The sequence below is a fragment of the Ursus americanus genome, chromosome 7, assembly GCF_024610735.1.
Source record: "Ursus americanus isolate L20-20 chromosome 7, mUrsAme1.1.p, whole genome shotgun sequence".
Taxonomy (NCBI): domain Eukaryota; kingdom Metazoa; phylum Chordata; class Mammalia; order Carnivora; family Ursidae; genus Ursus; species Ursus americanus.
In genome coordinates, this window is record NC_142133.1 from 51,320,401 (window position 1) to 51,343,465 (window position 23,065).

The 23,065-nt window shown below is 47.3% G+C and overlaps 1 protein-coding gene across 11 annotated transcripts in view; it reads right to left on the minus strand.

Moving 5' to 3' along the window:
* BCL2L11 (BCL2 like 11) overlaps window positions 1-23,065 on the minus strand; it is a 124,018-nt gene that overhangs the window by 86,800 nt on the left and 14,153 nt on the right. For 4 of the 11 annotated variants that reach the window (XR_015725243.1, XM_087863674.1, XM_045808946.2 and 1 more), the window contains one exon: window positions 7,768-7,877. The exons of 5 other annotated variants lie outside the window; for them this stretch is intronic. Coding sequence is in view for 3 of the 6 variants with exons in the window: in XM_087863674.1 (XP_087719800.1) it covers window positions 7,768-7,877 (110 nt within the window). In the remaining 3 variants the exon portion in view is untranslated. Of the gene's footprint in view, window positions 1-4,563; window positions 4,689-7,767; window positions 7,878-23,065 lie in introns of all 11 variants that reach the window. 2 more of the 11 variants (XR_015725245.1, XR_015725244.1) reach the window with 1 other exon arrangement.

The window sequence follows — 23,065 nt, forward strand, 5'->3', positions numbered from 1 at the left end:
TAAAAGGATGTATCTTTGAGGGGTAACGTGTCAGAAGAGACGGAATTCTGGACTGTGAGACTCTGACAAACAGGGAACGTCTGCTCTAGACCAGCAAGTGAGGATGTGTCCTGGGAGTGTCTGGATGGTGTCTGCTCCCCTGGGGCTGTCGCGGCATCTTCCGGGACAGGGCTGGGTGTTGCCACAAGCCAAGGTGACCAGGGTGCAGGGTGGGGGCAGAGAGTGGCCCCAGCGATCCTGATGGAAGACCACCTCTACCCATTCATGACCTGTCCATCTAGATAGTATCTTACATGACAGGTGACGGAGACACAGATCAGAGAGGAAAAGGGCCTGCCGTGTGGAGTATCTTTAGGAAGATGTGGGGGTCTCTCCACCTTGGCCCAGATTTTAGAGAAGGTTTGACAGCCTCCTGCTTTCAGGTGTCAGGCCGCTGCTGCTGCCCAAATTCACTTTCTATTCATCGCCACGGCAACGGGGGCATTTGCATAGCTTGTGCCTAACTCGCTATGATGTCAACACAGCTGTGGAAAGGGTGCCAGGAGCCCCTCCCCCGGAAGTGGTGCTCCCACTGGCAGCGCAGGGGGGAGCAGGAGGGAGCTCTCCCCGGCGCTGCCACTGACCTGCCCAGGCGGTGCAGTCACAGGAAAACGCCATTTGCACGAATCCAATTCTCCTTCGTTTTCGATGCGTCGTTTCAAAGAAACTATTATAGCTCAGGCTTTCTGTCGAACAAACCACCACCTCCCCGGCTGACTTCCAGTCAGGCCTGGTGTGCCCTGGGTTTTCTTCCGGCAGGGGCAGATCTCGAACTCACTCACCAGCCCTCAGACCCCGGACCCCAAGCCGGCTGTTGTGAAGGACCCCCGACCGTCGCCCGGGAAGTGTGGCGCTGCACGGTGGCCAACCACAGAGCAGCCAGGGACGGTTCTTACAGCTCCCGCGTGGGGCTCCATGAGACAAAATAGAAGCCTCAGAGCAAGAATACACCGCTCCGAGATGGCCCAGGCTCAGAGAAATGCTGATGAGATGCACTGCACTGTAACCACAACCCGAACCTCCCTGCTCTGGTTCAGCTGGGAGAAGTCTAGCGAAGGATGGCGAGAGACGGCTGCAGCCAGGCCTCGCCTCACCTCATGCGCATCCTCGTTTCCTCCTCAAGAGATTAAAAAACCCCAGTCACACCTCTCTGAAGTCCCCCTCCGGGCACCTGCACCTCTGAATGGTTCTGTGTGAATGGCCCGGGTCCCCCTGCAGCCGTGCAGGTGGACCCACCTGCCACAGACGGAGGGAGCACTGGCCGCAGGCCGCGCGCACGAACGCCGCCGCATCCAGGGCGATGCCCACCCAGCCGTTCGAACACACCCCAGCGCCCCAGTCTCGTCTCCTGTTTGTGCACAGACAGACACGGCACGCTTCAGCAGGGCCGACACAAGCAGGGTACTGAAAGACGAGTGGACCAAGTTAGCACCTCTCTGAACTCGGAAGACCAACTGAGAAACGTTTCAATCATAGTTCAGAGAGACACCAGAACGATGCGCAAGAGATGACAGCAATTCCTAGCTCCACCCCCGAATGTTTCCCTGTGGCCTTCGCCACATCCCTAGGAGGCAGAGAAAAAATGCGGCTCCTCGAGGACATAAGGGATGGACTCAGGATTCAAGGCCTCACCCCAAGGTTCTCACACCTGTCCACGAGCCCTGCTTTCCTCTAAGATCACACTGTATCCCAAAGTCATGGAAGACCCTTGCTCAGAGAACCTGACATTCACAGTTGCCATAGGGATAATCTGAACCATGTGCTGTCTTGAAGGTGTCAGAAGGGCCGGAGCCATAGGAAGGGTGACTCCTGGATCACACAGGCTACCGTGACACCATGATGGAGGGGCGTCGGAAGGCTCTTAAAACCACAACACTGAACCACCTCCTCCGGCCGTAAGGGAAACACTCACTGAACCTTCAAATGAATCACAGATCAGTGACGGGCATTAATTCGTTTAAGCTACTCACAACTGTTTTTGCTATGAAAACTGTCATTTATCAACTCTTGGGCGACTGACCATCCGACGAGATAGGTCTAGTTTTAATATAATATTTCATAAGCAGATTTTTCACTATTCCTTGCTCAGACCGTAACAGAAAGTGGCTCATTTATTAAGCTCCTATGTTCAATTAATGAGGGACTCAAAAGAATGTTGTCAGAGAACACGTGTCTCTGGGTTTATGTTCAAGGTTATCCTATTCCCAAACAAGCAAGCTACCGATTAGATCTCTCCCTTGTCCATTATCTACAGAAGAATATCATTTATTTATTTATTTATTTATTTATTTATTTATTTATTTATTTATTTATTTATTTTTAAAGATTTTATTTATTTATTCGACAGAGAAAGACAGCCAGCGAGAGAGGGAACACAAGCAGAGGGAGTGGGAGAGGAAGAAGCAGGCTCACAGCGGAAGAGCCTGATGTGGGACTCGATCCCGTAATGCCGGGATCACGCCCTGAGCCGAAGGCGGACGATCAACCGCTGTGCCACCCAGGCGCCCCGAAGAATATTATTTATAAAACCAGGAATCCGGCAGCACAGGGAATTCACGTCATAGGAAGAACAGCGGAGGGAGACTTCAAGTTCATGGATCGTACAGGAAAATGCAAATGGGTGATTCTTCCATTAAACTTTTGTTTCCGTCTAAACTGGTCTGCGAGCCACCTACTTCTCCCTCTCTACTTTGTCTGGTTTGGTGCTATACTTCAGTCGGCCTGCAGTTCTGTCTACTCATGCCTGCACATGCCTGGGACAGAAGTAGTAGGAAGCAGGCAGTGTAAACAAAAGATACACTGTTTCTTGGGATCAAACAATGAAAGTGTGTTCATTCACTTCTTGGCCCATCTAGAGGGTCTGACGTAGCTTCACGTGCTGCTGCTCACCGCAGGCCACGGCCAGGGCATCCCCAAGTCACTGTCAACCAAGAGCGGCCTACCTGTGCACAGAGCAACTCAGGCTGGACAACTTGCCTGCAAGGCCCAGAGGAGGCCACCAAAGGTAAATGATCACAGCCTTGGTAATGGGGGGGTGGGGAGCAGATTTAGGGGAGAGGATGGGACTCATTACCCCACGAGCACATGTTCTGACGTTCTGAAGGGCCCAGCACACGCTGCACAGACGTGGACTGCACCCCTAGCCCACGGCTGCGAATCCTACCCATCCCTGAGGATGGGCAGTAAGCACACAGCGCCCCACACCCCACCACTCAGCTACACACGAGCCACTCACCCTCTTCATAAAGCTCGAAACAGACATCGAGCTTCTCTGAGACATCTTCTTCCCCACCAGCCCACTGACCTCCACGCTCCCCAGCATTCCCTGAAGCCCGGGCACGAGGGAATGGGTAGGCCGTTCAGCAACAGACGCCTCGTGGGAGCTCCACCACCTCCACGGGCACTTGGGTTTTGTCCTGTGCCACGTTCTAGACGTGCCTGCACGACGAAGGCCCTTAATGCTTAATGACAGGTGAAAAGGCACCATGGGGCTGCCACCAGCCAGATCTGTGACAATCCGAGGATCAAAGGAAGTACTCAGAGTAATGCAGAGTAACCTGCTGAATTAAACAGGGACCCAGGAATTTAGGCTGAAGAACGGGATACACGTATGATGGGGAAAGGAAGTTCCTCATCCTCTACACACACCTCTCTTCTCGTCAGATGGAGATGTACTGACTTGAGAGTGGAAGGTGCCGCCTTTGACCAGAGTCAACATCACCAGTAACAGGACAAATGGACTCCCCGTGCCTCCCGGAGCTACGGACGGAAGAGGACATGAGGATGCCCCTGTTGTATTCCTGCCCAGAACACAAAACCTGAATCTCATCCCGAGGAGATACCAGACAAATCAACTTCAGGGAGAAGCTATAAAATAAGTGTCCCGACCCTTCAATGTCAAGGTCACCAAGACGGAGGAATGGTTCCAAATTAATAGCATCAAAGCGATAAGACAACTAAATTTAATGCATGACTCTAAACTGGATCCTGGACCAGAAAAAAAACTTTTTTTTTTTTTTTTGCTACTATAAAGGACATTTTTGGCACAACTGGTAAAGTTTGGATGAAGTCCACAGATTACATAACAGTACTGTCACACTGCTAATTTCCTGATTTTGAGAGTTACACTGCAGTTATGTAAGAGAATATTCTTATTCTTAGGAAATACACATCGATGTATTTAAGGCTGAAAGAACAGCACACCTGTCATTTATTCCCAAAGAGTTCAGAAAACAATACGTGCACAGGTATAAAAGGGGGAGAGAACATTAAAGCGAGTGTGGCAATGGGGGGACAGTGGGGAACTCGGGTGGCAGAGAGAAGAGGGTTCTTTGTACCACTCTTGAAATTTTGAGATGGAAGTCTGAAATTATTTCAAAACAAAAAGTTACAAAAATACACCAGACTTGGAGCGGTCACACTTACCAGACAGAGGGGGACACTCTGCCCTGGCGGGGTCGTTTGGGGGCAAGTACACGGAGTCACAAAAGAAAAGGGGAACATGCACTGGGACTTTGCGCTCACCTGTGCCTCTCTCACCTCCTGCTCCAAGGATTCAGACTCCACAGCTCCGTTTCATACGCTTCCCCACTGCCCTTAAGTGGACTGAACACATGACAACTACACGACACCTTCCTCTATTGCTCTAACTGAAAAAACGGGAAAATATCCTGTCAGGCTTCGCAAGGCTCATGGCAGTAAAAGACCAACACTTTAGAAAAGCTACTGTGATAGTATTAAGCAAATAAAGACACTCAATATTTAAAATGCTAAAATCCATTATAAAGCAACCGTTATAAAGCAAGGGGGGGGTGCTGTACACCAGTCACCAAGAAGTAACCCCCCAACCCCCCACCGTGAAGACAGCACGTCATCTGAATGCATGACTTTCCACTAGGGAAAGTCCTCCCAGATTTCTACCCCCAATACAGGGACCACCAGTGACACTGTAGACTTGGGATTCTTTTTAACCAATGATATCAAGACAGGTGTCTATAGCTTTGGGGGGTCACTGTGTCACTCTCCAGAGTCTGGTGTTTCGAACAGGCTATTTGCATAAAATCTGAAGAATATATTTGACTTCATTATAGAAAAAAATCAGGTTGTAACCTAGAGTGTGTCCCTACGCCTCCCCCAATATCCCCCAGCCTACTTAGGAAGCTAGAGTCCCTTAAATTATTAGTGACTGCATTTTGACATTGGTTCTTTTTTTTTTTTTTTTAGAGATGCAAAAGAAGGTTTACAACCAGAGAATAGTGTGATTCTGCAATGAAATTAGCTTACATTTACTTTACCAAAAGCACGGAGAACAAACAAGTTGCATCTCATTTGAATAGATATGGCCCCTCAAATATCCTCTCAAACATTAAACTGTGAGATAAAACACTGGAGAATAGGAGGGGAGGAAGGATATAACCTGCTACAACTGTTCTCTGAACTCCCATGGACAGGCAAGGTAATGAACACAACCCCACAGCTTGGGTCCCATTTGCATGTGACTAGAACTGTCCACCTCGACAGCCTATGCTGCGCGCCAAGCCCCACGCCACACGTGGCCCAGGTCCTATCGCTGACCACGCAGGCCACCATGGAGGAGCATCAACCACGGTTCATCTGGGCAGGCCCGGGGGAAACCTTACAGAGTCACCGACAGCCCATGTAAGTTTAAAGAGAAGCTTATACACGATATCCTTATAAGACATCTAGCTCCGTGGCCAAAGGCTCTGATCTAGTCCCTCAGAGCAGACCTGTGTGGGCTCCTGTCGGGGTCCAGAGCTTCTGGACTCTGAAGACACCAGGCCCCAATAGATTCCTCTCTCTTGGGCAACCCCATCCATGTCAGATCTGGCCCAAGGACATCTATGCGCCCCTTCAAGATGGAGAAGGGGGCAGGCCCAGCACGCTGGTCAGTCCTCTGCTTAGGCTCACCCTGAGAGGCCACTCCGCCATCTCTTCCTGCTGAATTATGGACACGCCCCCCCTCCCCCCAATCAGCCTCCCCACCCCAGCATGAGGTCATCATGAATGCACTGGGGCCCTGCTTCTGACCAGTCCCTCCCGGTCAACCAAGAGAATCAAGTCCAGTCACACACAGGAACACCAAAATCCCTTCAGGGAAACCAAGGCAAAGGAGCTGGGGGTGGGGGGAGAGTAACCGCAGTGGCAAATTACAAAACAATCAACTTTGCAAAAACAATTACCATCTCAGAGCCAAGTTGAGAAGGAATTTAGACACCGTGAAAGGCAGAGGTAGGATGCTGGATATTCTTGCCAGCTAAAGACGGCCACATAAGAAATTCCTAAACCATTCATCAATGTGACAGTTCTCATTGAATAGAATCATACCATAGCACATTTCCCATCAAACACACACGCACACACACACAGACACACACACCCCCATAGGAAGGTATGAAGGGGATTCAATGTGAATTTTCAGAGCATCCCTGGCTCCCTTACAGACACCCTACACTGAAGGAATAAATGAAAGACCCTCTGCAAATGGGAGGATGTCTCCACGTGTGTATAAAAAAGCTCGAAAGGCATTGTACGGACAGGAAAACAAGAGTGACTCAAAGCAATTAACAGGTAACATCCACTTACTTAGCAACAGCTAGCTAAAAGAGACCAACGTTTAAAGCAAGACACAAATACTGGGGTATTCTAAGCATGACCTCTCCTTCCAGAAAAAAAAAAAGGTTAAAAAAAAAAATCTTGAAGGGCTACTTATACGAAGCTGTAACGTTCAGAAAAAAAGGAGCCAGACCAGTGACACAGTAAGAAAGAATGACCATAACAATTACAGCTTTTTCTACAAAATAAGATGTGTCTTCTTTTTGGATAAATCAACAGAAACATCCCTATACTTGGTTGTTTGGAGAAATGTAAACAAGCCAAAATTCCGTTGTATCACATCTTTGCTAGTGTGCCCTTTCCAGGAAGTACTCACATACGCTCATAACGGCCCTAACTCCCAGAGTTACAACCTACACATTTTGGAAGTCTTCCATGGGCAAAACGTGTCCAAACGGTAGTGGCTATTGCCAATGGGCAAAACCAACAAAATACATACACTGTGTCTACAGAAGATGATATAGGGTTTTTTTTGTTGTTCTTTTTAAATCAACACCACACCTTACAATGTAAGTGGCAGTCAATTCGGGGTATAAAATTTTTATGCCCAGGTCCCAGACTCCTGACAGCACTCAAGGACAGCAACACCGACTGAAGGGGGTGGCTCTCCTGCTCTGACGCGTCACCTGTCAGACTCCAGGGGCGCCATTACAGGACTACTGCTGGCATCGCTCCCTTAGGCTGAGTGAGTAGGGAAGTTTTAATAGGTCTTTACCTTTGACCCCAGCTGCCCAAAGGGAATGCAGAAACCCTCCACACAGACTGAAAATCACGTTACTCTTTATGTGGGACTACGTCAGAGCAGATCAATAACCCCTTTCTTAGCATGGATGCTTTGAGGTCTGTGCTCATGAAATTCCTCTGTCACCTTGTACGATACTCTATTTAATTACCGTGACTTAAATTCATCCATAAAACGTTTTCAAATGGAAAATGGGAAAGGAGAAACAATGGTGGGTCACATATAGGTAATACCTTGCGTTTCCAGAATAAGCACAGAATTGTTACTAGTCACCTTTAAAAAAAAAAAAAACAAAAAACAAATTGTGGGGAGGGGGAGGGTGTGAGGAGAAGGAGTAAATAAAACATCATTACCCTCCTTGGGTAATATGCATTAAATTCGTCTCCAATACGCCGCAACTCTTGCGCAATCCATATCTCCGGGCGCATATCGGCAGGTACATCCTGAGACTGCCTCATGGAAGCTGCATCAGAACAAACAGAACAAAAATCACATTGTTTTCCATAGATCACTGAGCAAGTTCCAAAGGTAAGTTTCTAGAAGCAAGCCCATCTCACGCACTCGGTTTTGTTTTTGCAATCTCCCTAACTTCAGGACGGTGCGCTGCATGATGGTGGTGGGTCTGCCACCTCGATTAGGTTAAAGAGTAATGGACAAAGAACACCTGACTTTCTCAACACTGGAGACTCAGAATCGCAAACCTTAAAAATAATCGCAAATCTTAAAAATACCCCAGCCAATTAATTACATGCGTCCATTTCAAGACAAACTATTACACGAAAATGGCATAATAAAGATGACCCCCCCCAAAAAAATTCATACTTGAAACACAAAGGAGAACATAAAAAAATTTAGGTTGTCAGCAAAGTAACTACATCTTAATTCAAGGTAGAATTCCTTTTTTTTTTTTTTTTAAGATTTTATTTATTTATTTGACAGAGACAGAGACAGCCAGCGAGAGAGGGAACACAGCAGGGGGAGTGGGAGAGGAAGAAGCAGGCTCATAGCGGAGGAGCCTGATGTGGGGCTCGATCCCAGAATGCCGGGATCACGCCCTGAGCCGAAGGCAGACGCTTAACCGCTGTGCCACCGAGGCACCCCTCAAGGTAGAATTCCTAAGGAAATTTCAAACATCACACAGGAATAGGAGATGAAGTGGCTGTCCTATTTAAAGCTATAGAATAAGGGAAAACCTGAGGAACAGCAGGCTACCTGAAGGAGCTTGTTTCTACCGCAGCAGGTGCAGTGACACCGTCACGCACAAGTGCTACCCCACGGCCAAATTAAGGCATCCTTGTCGTGTTTTGTCTCCGTATTCATGCGGCCCACAGAAGTGGATTCAAATCTCCGAACCCCACGTGGGGAGAGGACATGTTCTGGGTGAAGGAGCAAAGGCCTTTTTAAAGAAGAAGAAAGAGGGAGGTTTGCCTTTCCATTAAGCTGTCACTAACGTTCATACCCCAGTCCACTCATTCGTTCGGATGAAACCACTTAAAAGCCATGTGAAGGGAGCAAAACTGGGAGTCGTCAAAAGATCCCAAAGGCACCAGGAAGATGGCATTCTCCACACTCAACACAGACCGGTCTGGCATCATGGGCGTGGGAAAGAGACGACGTTCTTGGGCTTGTGACTGGTTGACTTACTGTTAGCCTGGGCACGCTGTATGCACAATTAGACACACGTGCTATGTTCTGACCACGGCAAAATATGTAAAAACCTACAACGATCACATTTCACAATACGGTACACATGGCTTTCTGTTTTGTATTTTTGTAAAAATATTTTGTATGTGGGGTTCCTGAATTTTATCATTATAAGTAAAACTGATGTTGATTCATAGCTCTATAAAAATACTTAGGGTGCACTCTGAAAAAAAAAAAAAAACGAATAAACTGAGTTTTTACCAAGTCTTCTCAAAACTCATCCCATCTTCTTTGTCCCCCAACCCCCACCCAAAGGAATCCAACAATGACCCCCCCACAAAGAGAGAGTGCCTGAGAGAGGGTGGGCCCTGAGTGTGTGTGTGTGTGCGTGCATGCACATACGTGTGAAGAAAAATGCACACGGATGCTCTCCAGAATTATCTGTGCTCTGTGAGTAAGCCAAGGGAAGATTCCTAAAGGAAGCCCTAGGGGAGAACGTGAAGGCTGACCACAGAGAAACTTCTAGAATGAGCCAGGCACGTCCCCTGAATACACCCCCAACCACATAAAAAAATTACTTGGGCTGTATCTTTGCCACACAAATAGTTTTATCATTACTCTGTAAAAATCTATTAAAATTAAATTTTAAATGGCTAAAACCGGCAAGAAACAAAATTTCAGGGTAGATGTGATGCCAGGTGGCGATATAATAGTTCACTTCCTTCTCTTGAGTTTACAGCGCTGTAAAGATTTAGTCTGTCAGACGTACCCCATCATTACTACTCTTTGTATACTATCAACCATCAAGTGGTTTTCTTCCCCCCAACTTCAGAAGCTGTTAAAGTCGACTCACCCCTGAGAGAAAGGAAAGCTCTTCTCTTAGAAGGCCTACGACACATCCGAGCCTGCAAGGTTTGGTGCGAGTCATTTCATGCAACCTGCTAAGCGGCCCCGCAGGGAGACACTCCTGCCCCTATACATAGGTGACCGGACTAGCAAGCAGGACACCATGTGGCCGCTTCACAGCTACCGCCACACGCCTCTTCTGGGCTTCAGAGCCCCCACTTGTTTCTCACTATACAAGGCTCTCTTGAAGAGAGTAATCTGCTCTCAGGGGCGCCCGGCTGGCTCAGCGGGTGGAGCATGTGACTCCTGATCGCGGGGTTGTGAGTTCAAGCCCCACGTTGTGCGTACAATTCACTTAAAAATAAAATAAAATTAAAATAATAAAAAAGGGTAATCTGCTTTCAATCCTAGAGTCACAAATGAAAAAAGTACCAATTATCCAAAAACATGTGTGAAATATAGACTGTGTGTCTTATAAAGACGGTAGACAGGTTAAAAACAGCTGGCAAGTTGCCCAATGTTTAACCAATCAAGACGTTCACTAATATACCCAACGAATACGAATGCCCGCGTGCCAGACACTGTTCTAGGAGGTGTTCTGGGTACAGCAACCAAACAGGCCAGGCCCTGCTCCTGTGGAATTTACATCCTTGTGGATTCAATTTCAACATTTAAAGGTTACGTTTCTCTGGACACGACACTTAGAAGTAAACTTTATACCTGTTATAACATGAAACAAAAAGAACTTCCCCAGGTAATCTCCCCGACCCGGAGATGAGGCCTGCTGCATTCTACTTCACACCCTTACTCTACTCACAATGCGTGTGGCTTGGAAGGTTCTGCCTGGCGGGTGCTCGGGCTGGTAACCACCAAAGGAGTCAGTCTGTGTCAGAAGCCGGCTTATCATCCAACTAGCACCTAGTGAACATGTCATCCTAGCCAGCAGCTAAGAAGGAACTATGGAACCTTGGTGGCCAAGCCCAACGTGTGCTTAGAGATAAATGCTCTGCTGTGTTTTGGGGAAGGAGGCAAGGAGGTAAGTACTGTTTCTTCTCTAGGCAAGACCAGTTCGGTCGCTTAAATACACGCACAGACACAAACACAGCCACCAAGTGTGTGGCAGGGAGACACAGGGCGGGCGTGTCTGTGGCAGGTCCAGGAGGCCGCCCGCTCACAGGTTCCCTCGGCAACTCTGGTGCAGATTCTCCACAGACCAGACCCCGAGAACACTGAGCAACAGGCCAGAAACCTCGGGGATGCCCTGGAGCTTTAAGTAACCAAAGATAGCGGATTAGACCTGGCTAAGCGGACGCTGCCCGGTCAGAATGAAAGATTAGAGCTCCCTGACTGTACTCAGGTGTATTTTTGTTTACGTTGACGTAGAGGAGTAACAACACAATATAATCCAATAATAAGAACAATAAGAACATCTCCTTTTGCCAAGGAGACTGATCTGCCTGGACTGGTCTAATGCACCTGGGGGTTTTTGTTCTTGTTCCCTGAATCCATAAAGCTAAAATGAACGACCATCACTCATCCTGCAATAAAACCTACCTAGCATGTACACAGAATAGACAATGACCAAGCAAGCTTAAGACAAAAGTTCTGTTCCGAGTGCTTTAAAAGGCATCCTATTCCTGTATTTTCAAAGGGTAGTCTTAATCTCAGTACAGTGTGCTTTTCGACATAAATTTCAAACATTATTTCTGATGTGACAAAAATATCTTCTGTTTTGGGGGCAGGGGGAGGCTTTTCTTAACTTCATCACTGGTTTGATCTTAGCGACTGTCCTATTTGGCCCCGTGTCACATGAGAACCCACCAGAGCAAAAGGATGGGGTGGTCTGGCTGACCCTAGAGAATGAGTCTGTCAGCCCCATGGTAGCACTGGTCAAAGCTCAGATTCATTTGCTTAATTCTGTGCCACTGTCACCCAGAGCGTGAACCACCACAGTGGTGAAGGGATCCACGGTATGGTCTTCGAAAGGCGCACCTAAAGCAGGGGGGGCTCAGGGGCAGGGGGCACTCAACGCACTGGGCTACCCTCACCCTCGTAATTCTACCCAGATCCTGACCCGACTACGCCCAGTATAATAACGCAGTCCACCTATCGGATAATTCACGCTCACATTTCTAGTCTACAAGTATGAAGCACAAATATTTTACCTTCCATCTGCACTGTGCTTCACAACCGTAAGTGTGGCTACCTGATGAATAAAATGGGTCTCTATTTGAAACAAAAACTCTTATTACTAGTCAAGAAGATAAAAATTTTAACTTATAAGACAATTTTACATGAACTTTATAAAAAATTCTTTGGAGGGAAAATTCTGGTGAGGTGTATTTTTACCTATGAAAAAATGTAGTTTCTGCATTTAAGAAATCATGTCACTCCATGAGCCTGACACTAACGCTTAGCGGAAAAAAAGCAGAATAAAATATACACGGATCTCAATGTGAAGCCACCCCACAGCAGTAACCTACGGAAGCCAGCTCCAGTCCTGCAAGCACCAGGCTGGGACGGGGGAACCTGCTAGGTCCGGATTTTCTAACCAAAGCCACTAATCAAAAATAATGCGACTGTGTCAGACACAGGCAATTCTGTCAAAAGTGTGAAACGTTAGCTGAATTTTCGTCAAAGCTCGTAGAAACGATCTTTTGAAATCCAGAATTTACTGGCACCATTATTTCTACGGAAAAAATACTGAGGTCTAATTAATTCATTTTTCTATACCAGTGTGGGGGGAGCGGGGAGGGATGGAAAGGAGGACATTTGTTAATGTCAAAGAACTCTGAGTGACGAAAAGACGTGTGGTATTTAATTAACAGACTGTTCTGGTTCCGCTATAGAACATTTTCCAACCCATATGGTAATTTCAAATCTTAGAAGCTTAGCAATTGAAAAAATTAATGTCGTGGTTAAGTGGCTGATAGTGAAATCAGGCTGGGGCTTTCAGAAAGGGCTTTCTGTAGCACCGTCAGCTAGGGTGGGAAAATGGAAAAAAAAAAAAAAAAAAAAAAAAAAAGCAACCCTGAACCCCCCCAGATTGTCAATTCATAATGAGCTCAACATCAGCCAAGCCAAATCTTCTGATTTCTCCTAAACACCCACCTGCCTCCACCCCACTGTTACCAACAGCAGGTGTTAAAGGAACGGAGGTCCCATCACAACAGCACTGCCATTGTCTCTATACCCAGCTGTCCTGCTCTGTGAGGGTGCTGAGAAACACCACCGCGTGGGGCGTGCATGTGCGCTGGGGGTACCGTGCCCTACATGTGGGCTCATGTGACTGCAGTCTCATTCCGAGTGACAGGAGTGGTGCAGCTCTCACTTCTGAGGTGTGGCCACTGTTGTAGTTCCCTGCGCATCCCTACTGGTGTTTCAAGTGCGGAACCAGAAACCAAATTAAAATTCATGGAAATACGTCACACTATTCTGTTTTCAGATGTTCAGTAATCCACAAATACTCAGGCAGAATCAAGATTAGATTTTAAAGTAGTCTGCATGAATTAAGCTTTGAATATGTCTTCAACTGAGAAAGGATTTCTCAGTCTCTGAAGAGCTATGGAACATACGACTTAGAAGACACGACCGTTTTTATTTTCAACGCACAACAGATCATACTTAGACAAGTGCACATTTTGCCTGGCATTCACCAGGGACTGTGGGGGCCCTTCTTCTCAACATCTCAGGGTCATCCATTTTTACTCCCCAAGGAGAGTCTAATTTAACCAAAAACCATAAGGACCCTCTAAAGGACCATTTCTCTGTCAGTTCCGAAACCAGTGCCAAACCGCTACTAAAAGACTATTCCAAAAATGTTCAGAGGAAGCACTGCCTTTGCAGGTGGCCACGCTTAATCGCGACATTCATTTGGGAAAATAAAAATTCTGGGACGTCAATTCAACCCAACAGTCTCCTTATTTAAGTGACTATCTTCAGCAACATCTTTATCAAGTCACGGCTGTCCACAAGCTTACAAGAGGAAAAAGGACACAGCCAGCCGGCCTGCTACAGGTTTCTTAGGAAACCCACCTGAGTGACCAGCCTGTCCCATGGGCCCCAGGATTCCCAGTTAGCCGGAGAGGAAGGAGCGACTGCCACTCTCAAGTTTCACTGCAGAAAATGCTATTGGAATCACCTTTAGGAACTCCAACGGTTCTTGGAAATAAAATGAGCCAGAACCCAATTTCACCGCAAGCTCCCCACCCCCCAAGTCGGTTTCTCCTTTGCATCATTTATTTGTTGACAAACCTTTTATCCATTCAACTAAGCCCCTGGAGGATCATGAGAGCAATTAGAAATAAAACACAGTGATCGGGGCGCCTGGGTGGCACAGCGGTTAAGCGTCTGCCTTCGGCTCAGGGCGTGATCCCGGCGTTACGGGATCGAGCCCCACATCAGGCTCCTCCACTATGAGCCTGCTTCTTCCTCTCCCACTCCCCCTGCTTGTGTTCCCTCTCTCGCTGGCTGTCTCTATCTCTGTCGAATAAATAAATAAAATCTTAAAAAAAAAAAAAACAACACAGTGATGGTAGTATCGGTGCTCGGAAAGTTCCTCCATCTGTTTTCCCCTGGTACATGCTGGTGTCAAGCCTGGGCGGCTGCGTGAATTCAAAACCATACTTTACAAACAGCTGCTAGGAGACAGCACCACCACGAATAATGAAGCTCAGGAGAGGAAGCCAGTGTTTTCTACTTACTCCTTTCAGTGCATGTTGCCCATGCTTTTATGTGGCCTTGAGTAAGAAAGTCAAAACAAGCTGCTTTGATCCACTTCCAGGCTGACCATTTGGAAACTGCCAGTAAACCACGACTGTGAAGCTGGAGAGAAGTCTGGAAACCAGCACGCATCACCTCTCCCCTTCCACCATTACACTTCTCACAATGAAATTTGAATCTAAGCCATTAAGAACAATGTGCTATGATGCCTCTTCACTCGTTGACCGTTCAACATCAGAAGACCGAGTTACCCATTTCACCTGAGCTGTCCTGACACACATGTTCACATCTTTACTAGAAGCCAGTGACATGCCAGCAGCAAACCCAGACCGAGTTTTTAGGTTTCTAAGGACATACCCACTAGCGCTCACTCACAGCAGAAGTCCAGCATGTTAGGCAGGTGGGAGACCCGGCACAGGGGCCATCTGCAATGATGCCGGCTCGCCTGGCCTGCGTGCCTACTGCCCAACGGGTAGCCTGCTTTTTCCCGGGCAGTACGGTCCTCACTGAAGGCCCACCTCAATCCTGTTTCTGTCCCCTGGGCCTATAAAGACAATCTATAATCCCTCTCGATCATTACCCCTCTTTTAACTTATTTTTTAAGTAGGCTCCACGCCCAGTGTGGAGCCCAACATGGGGCCCGAACTCACAACCCTGATATCAAGACTTTGAGCTGAGATCGAGTTGGATGCTTAACCGACTGAGCCACCCACGCTCCCCTCACCTCTCTTTTTAATTAAGGAAGCTGCCACCACATGCCCCAAACCTGGCCCTGAACCAGTTCCTTCCACGCGCCTTTTATGGCGAGCGGCAGGAAGACCCACCATCACCACCCTGGTCCCCCGTGGTGTGCTCCTGAAATGTGCTGCTCTGGAGTGTGTAGTGGTGGTCTGCATAAGGTCTGACCAGGGGCAGGACACAGGACGCTACTTCTGCTCTTTGCTTTCCCTACACTGATCCCAGTCGCACCGAGTCTCCAAGACAGCTGCAGCTCTATTTCTATAGTTTTAAATTCCTTTCAGAGGATTACAGGGGATTTGACTGTGCCATCTTATTTCGAAAAACAAATAAAAATAACTCCAAAACTAAGTACAGTCAAATGAAGAGCAACTCTGAGCTTGCTTTAAGACTGAGCTATAAACCCTATACCCCTTCTGACAGTGCGGGCAATGTCCCATCCCGACTTTACTCCACCATTTACTCCATCACAACTATAAAGAAAAAAGTACGTTTTAGAGATCTTTTAAAAGTAAATATACCACTCTACACATTAATTCACTTAAGACCACTCCTTAAGAATAAAGTGTTAAAACATTTGAAGTTACTACCTTTCCGTAACTTGTATGTTATACCCAGCCAAAAATCTGATCTTGGGGAGGAAATGAAAATTTAAACCACAAATATAAAAATTCCTGACTACAGAGTAAATGTGGCTTCCTTTATGAAATGTTAACACTGGCAGCAGGAAACAGGTGACAAAAATCTCTTCTAATTCACATTAAGGCCTTAAAATTACTGTATTTCATCTCAGTGATTGTGAAGACCAAGAGTGGGAGCAAAAACAGAGTCCCAAGAAGCTACATCTTAAGCAGTTTTTCTTTCCTTTTTTCTTTTTTCTTATTTTTTAAAGTTTTTATTTATTTGACAGAGAGAGAGAGAACGCGAGCACGAGCAGGGGGAGTGGCAGGCAGAGGAAAGAGCAGCCGACTCCCCCCTGAGCAAGGAGCCCGATGTGGGTAGGACTCGATTCCAGAACCCTGGGATCATGACCTGAGCCGAAGGCAGATGCTTCATGGACTGAGCCACCCAGGTGCCCCTTAAGCAGTTTTTCAATCAAAACATGTAAAAGTCTATCAATTTTATTCCACAGGTGGAACTTATAATGCTGTCCACCAAGCGAGGCACTAACCTGTTACCACATGTACGGGCAGTGGTAACACACGGAAGTCCGAAGCGCAGTGAAAGCGTCTCCCTTACAACAAATTCATGAAAGGCAGCTCTTTTTACTGCACATTGTGTGAGAAGACAGACAAACTTGACACCTCCATTCCAGACACTCCTTGGTGTCATCACAAAGATGTAATCGTTGTGCTTGGACATTTAATGGTTTACATATCCATCCTTACATATGTCTGTCACAGGCGGGCCGTGACTCCTCCTTAGAAAACTCACAAAGCTCGTGTGACTTGACTGAGCACAAGCACATTTAGTCTGAAAGTGGGTATCCCACCTCTAGGAGACACAGGCGAACACATGCCCCACAGCCTTTGGTAGGAATCACAATAATAAAAAGAAATGTTATAATTAAATGTCGCATCTAAAATAAGGATATTGGAGGGCTCAAGCCAGTGGCACACCGGAGTGGTACGGTGCGTGGTCAGTGAGAAACACAGGTTGAGCCTCAAATTCCTTCGTCCACTGACCAGGCTGTACTAACACTCAAGACACTACATAACCTTTGTATAACCCAGCAATTACAGGAGAGAAGGCCAGGCATTGCTGTAAACCATACAAATGTTAGGTAGGTAACTGCCACGTTCCTCCACACGGAAACAGCATGGAAGCTAGGGTCACCAGTGGTGCAAGTCCAAGCGTAAGTTGTGTGGAATTCTGTGTTGAAAGACCATCAGGTCTGGTGGTTTTGAAGGTCTTTTATCTGTTCTGGTTCACACATGCTTCTTCCTCCCCCCCCTCCCCCCAGTGCATCACCCCTCCAGGGTAGACAGACATGGCTACTGGCCCAACTCTGATGCCTCATGGGTTCTAAACTGGGCAAAATGGTTTGGTTACCCCTGTACTAGAAACAACCGGGGTTGTTGTAATTCAGCAACAAGCCCCACCCCTGCTCCACCCCGGCCCCTCCAGTCTCCTGACCACTACTGAATGACTACAATACTACATCAGGAGAGGACACTGGTGCCTCACCAGGTTGAAGGACGAGCCCCATGGGCTGTAATGGGTCAGTGGAGGGATCAAGACTGGACTGGGTCACCTTCTGTAACTTTCCACTCCCATACTTCATGACATACTATCAGTAAAAAAGACCACAGAGAAAACAATGCCGGTATATAGAGTATGCCAGGCTTTCCTTACAGAGAAAACATAGTTCTAAGCTTCAAATGAGCATGGTGGGAAAATTCAAGTGAAAAAAGGAGTTGGGTGCATTCATAAGTTCCATTAAATATTCCTGAATTCTCGTTAAATCTACGAATATTTGGTCTCCTGCCATTATGCACCAAACGGTTTTCTTAAGTTGCTAAGTTGTTTTGACCAGTTTAGTAGAAGTTATGTTCAGGTATAAGTACTATTGGGTCTAAATGCAAATATATACTAACATAGCATATATCCAGACTTCATTTCTAGACTACTTTGTATTAAAAAATTTCTCAAGAGGGGTGCCTGGGTAGCTCAGTTGGTTGAGCACCTGACTCCTGGTTTCGGCTCAGGTCACAGTCTCAGGTCATGAGATTGAGTTGCGCGTAGGCTCCCCACTCAGTGGGGAGTCTGCTTCAGAGTCTCTCTCTCCCTCCTCTTCTGCCCCTCTCCCCTTTCTCAAATAAAATCTTAAAAAAAAAAAAAAAACCTTCTCAAGAGATGAAAAACCAGGAAAAAAAAAACCCCCACAAGAAAGCTATTAGTCTGTCCTCCGGCACCGTTATTCCATAAAAAAGTAACTCTCTCAATAAACTAAGGTTGAGCAGCTCAACTCGCCTCATACACCGTCACAGACACACATTTCCAAGAAAAAAGTAGGTCCTTTCTGATTCAACCAGCTTCTTTTACAAAATCTCTTATTACTCGTTAAATGTGTAAATTGGTTATATCAAAACATTTCAGTAAATGGAACAGGAAGAATGCTCTGGTCCAGGAATGTAACCTATCTTGGGAGGGGTGGGGAAGTTCCCAGAACAACTCCGATAGTTGAGAAGCATCATGTTGAACCTGTTTCAATTTGAACACATACCCTTCGCAGACTGAAATGATTGATTGTTTTTTTTTTAACAGAATTTTAGCTTTAAAGCCATTTTCGCTCCTAAAGGAGGTCAGCAAAGCCCAAATTAAAGCACGTCCTCAGTGTCAAAGGCCCGAGTTCCCACCTCCAACACCAGATGTGCCCTCAACCCATTTCCAAACCCCGGAGTTCTGCTTCTCAAGGGGCCGTAACACCCCAGCTCTCGGGGCGGCCGACACAATCCATGCAGTCAGCTGGCCTGGGTCCTCTTTGAGTGCAGAGGCTGGAGAAGGGGAGACAGGCTCCGGCTGTAACGCAAGCACAGACCCCAGCCTCACTCGGGCCCGTGGGCACACGCAGCCCAGGCGGAGCGGGAGCCGAGCTGAGAAGTGCCCGCCAGCAGCCCCTTCTCAGACGCTGCTTCCCTCCATCACCATCTGGCTGAGCCAGAACTACTCACAAACCACGGGGATCTGCTCCAGGGCAGAGAACAGAGCAAATACAAAGCGAATTGGGGTTTCCCAGAGGACACTGGGGATACCAACTCATTCTAATAAATACTTAAAACCACAGAGGTATGGGTTCTTACAAACGGGGCTTAAATTTGTCCACCAGGGAAATGCTGTTTTGTTCGGCTGGCATCGGTCACCTCATAGCATGTGAAGAAAAAGTTCCCAAGAAGCATTCATGATTCACTCGTGCAGCAATTGAACCCAAAATTTAACAGATGGCTAAAGGAGCATAAATTCCCTCAAAGGGGGGAAAAAAGCTGTTTTAAAATTCTTCGTTCTCTTCAGGCAATGAATATTTCTAATGTTAAACCAAAAAAGCAAAATATCTCATTTCAAAAAAGGGTGCTTAATACTTGACTGTAGGAAAAAGTAGTTTAGCCTGTGTCTTATGTCTCCTGACCATTCTTTCTCCAAATACACATACTGAACTACAGTCAAGTTTCTGCCAAGTGCAATGGGCCATCTCTCACAGGTGTCCCAGACACAGGCCCAGCTCACAGTGCGGTTTCCAGATGTCTCTCCACGGTCCAAAGATCTGCCAATGAAGCCAAGGTTCTTTTTAGGGTGCTGTGTGGGTTCACGGGCAGGTTAGGGGTGATCCAGACTTCCCCTTCCCACCCCCACCAGGCCAGTTGCTAGAAAAGATCTTTTTTGGCGTGTTTGTTCTGGGACCTGGGGGTGTTAGATTTATAGTAGCACTTCCAGATGAATTTACTTCCCTGTGAGTTTCCTACACTCCTGAAACAGCTCCTTTTCATAGAAAGAAGGAGAAAACATTCATTACCTGTTATACTTACTGACATACCATGGCTACAACACGTTGTTGAGGAGCAAGGAGAAATTAGTGACAGAGTTCCCCCTGGATGCTTTTATTCCCCCCAATTTTATTTATTTATTCGATGAGCAGAGAGGGGCAGAGGGAGAGGGAGAAGCAGAGTCCCCACTGAGCAGGAAGCCCCATGCAGGGCTCGATCCCAGGACCCCAAGATCATAACCTGAGCCGAAGGCAGACGCTTAACCAACTGAGCCACCTGGGCAACCCTTCTGGATTAAATCTTTACCAACATAAGGGGCATGACACTTAATACTGAATCATACAAATAAGATGTACGTGCCACAGTGACAAGCTGCTGGGCATGCCAAAAATGAAGATGAAAATTAAAAGAAAATTTGACATATGCATTATATATTAGATTTATTCTATTATAAATGCTAGTTATGATTTTGCAAACACAAAAAGGCACATGGATAAGACTACTTGAAACCTGAATACAAAATATTTGCTTTTAACGTTCTGATATATTTTCCTTCTAATCTTTCCGTTACACTTAACACACTTTTTGTAAATTTCTTGAACACCAATGTTTTTGCCTCCCCTAAACTCATATGCTGAGCCTTATCTCCAGTGTGATGGTATTAAGAGGTAGGGCCTTTAGGGAGTGCTTAGAGCACCAGTGTGGAGCCTTCATGAACGGGACCAGTGCCTTTGTAAACGGTCTCTCTCCATCACGTGAGGACATAATGAGAAGGCAGTGGTATATAAGTTTAGGAAGAGGTCCCCCCAGAACTTGGACACGCTTAGCACTCAGATCTCAGACTTCCAGCTTCCAGAAGTATAGGATCAACGTTTCTTGGTTTAGCCATCCAGTCTGTGGTATTTTTGTTATAGCAGCAAAAACAGACTAAGACACTAAGATGTCATCAATAATTTTGTAACCTTTTCTACCATAACTTTATGCCAGCAGCATTTTCCATGCCATTATTCTTAACGTCATTAAGAAGATAGCACCATAGTCTGTCAACAGGATGTGTAATAATTGAAGAGATTTTCCCCATACCATTAGGACAGTCAACAGTTTTGGTTTTTTTTTTTTTTTTGGCTGGGATAAATAATGCCATGCTGAACCCCCCTGTACACACATTTCTTCTAGCATTTCCTGCAGAAGGAAGGAATGGCAGGCCCTCTGCTCTGTGCCTGCAGAACAGGGTCTGAAGGTGAGTGGGTGGCATGGTGCTTGGAACCTGGAGGACGGCATAGGGCCAAGTCCACAAGGTCTTACAGGACAGGCATTTGGTCTGTCAACAGGACCTCCACAGAGAAGAAAAGCAGTCTTGGGTCACATGCCCCAGCACAGGTCCCAGCCACTGACCAAGCAGAACCACCAGAGGACACTGACCAGATGAGAAAGAAGCCAGACGTTCTGTCACATGAGGAGTATGTTGAGAGACTGAGCTGCCCCCACAAAGGAGGAAAGGAGACCAGTGAATTCTGGTGTGGGAGGTGGCGGCTGGGGCAGGGAGAGGGGGTGGTCCATGGGGAGTCCCCCCACCTGCAACACAGGCGGGGTGACCGCAGTCCAGGCGCATGAAGAGATCTGGGCATTACGCAAGTACTCCAATTCCTTGATGTAAAAGGAGGCCAGGAGGTGAGGTATCAGACAGCCTAGCATTCAGTTCTATGCAGGTCTTCAAATCTAACACCACAAATACCCTGACATACAACACAAATCAATGCACAATGAATCTCTTTTTCTGCCTTACAGTCCAATCATGCAGGACTACAGGGCTTATCTTCTCTAATACAAAGTTCCCCTATGGCACATGGAATCTTACTGGAGTCACCCCTATGGTTTTCAGGCAGAACATGGGAGAGAAGCAGGGTGGACACCCCACGGGCTCACCACCAGGGTCACAGACAAGGCAGTTACAACAAGAGACACTGCAGTTATCATCTGAAAACAGTGGCTAGGAATACTGCTAAATCTCCTCCCAATGTTAAAAGTCTATTATTACACAGAGTAAAAACAGAGGGTGAAGGAGGTGATGGCTAAAATTCCAAGCAGTACTCTGTAGTCAGAGCCAATCAGAACCCGTCATAAATATTTTTAAAAGAAGATACAGACTTCTAATCCCATCAAGGTGGGGCCAACCCCGATCCTCCCCCTACCCAGGTCCAACCCTGTGCTACTAAAAACCCCAGAGAGAGCACAACAAACAAGAAAATGCTGAAGGGGAAGAAGAGGTGGGCTGCTTGGGGACCCCGGGACTTGAGGAATGACATGGCCGAGAGGTACCCTGCTTCCCCATTACTTTCCATACATCTGGACAGGGTCCTGCGGAGTTCTCCAGTTGCGGGTCTCCAACTCGCATGGAGACAAAGAGCTCCCAGGAAAGTCTGTTCTCCCTAGCTAAAGCACTGGGGGGAGGACGGCCTCACCACACAATACCTTTTAGGCAACAGCTGCCCTACTCCAGCCGAGCACCACACGCTACACTTTCAGCCTGGCTGGGCCAGGAGTTGATTCTCCACCCCTCCCCAGCTCAGTGGGTGGTGCTGGGGCTGAGATTCCACCACTGGGTTGTGTTAGCAGGTGAAGGGGGAGCTGATCTGCCAGCCTCTCCCTGGCAGAAGCAGGCAAAGCCAATCCCAGAACAGTGTTGGAGAAATCACGTGGGTAGCTATCTCCCATCCACTGCCCAGTGGAAGCAGAAGATGCTGATTCCACCCCCTTCCAGGGCAGCATTAATGGAGCCCAGCAGCAAGCTGACCCTCCAACCTCACCAAGCAGCAAGGTGGTACAAAGCGAGGCTCAATGCCACTTCTCTCTCTCTCTCTCTCTCTCTCCCACACACACACACACACACACACACACACACACACACACAGGTGTGTGCACCCTCAGCAGACCTGGCCACACGCTGAGTCCCCACACCCCACCAAGCATCAATGTGCAATGAGACAGAACAAGTCAGGGCAAGTTAGCACACCACTTCCCCCACCCCTGGTTGGGGGAAGGCCTAGTGGGGAGCTGAGCCTGCACACCCACCTGGCAGCAACAAGACTGAACGTGGTGGTAGGAGACAGGGCTAGTGGCCCGCAGGATTTCCCCACTCCAGCCTCGCGTGTCTGTGGGACCCTAGTGGGTCACCGAGCCTCCACCCCCACCTGGCATCAAGAAGAATGATCGGGAACTC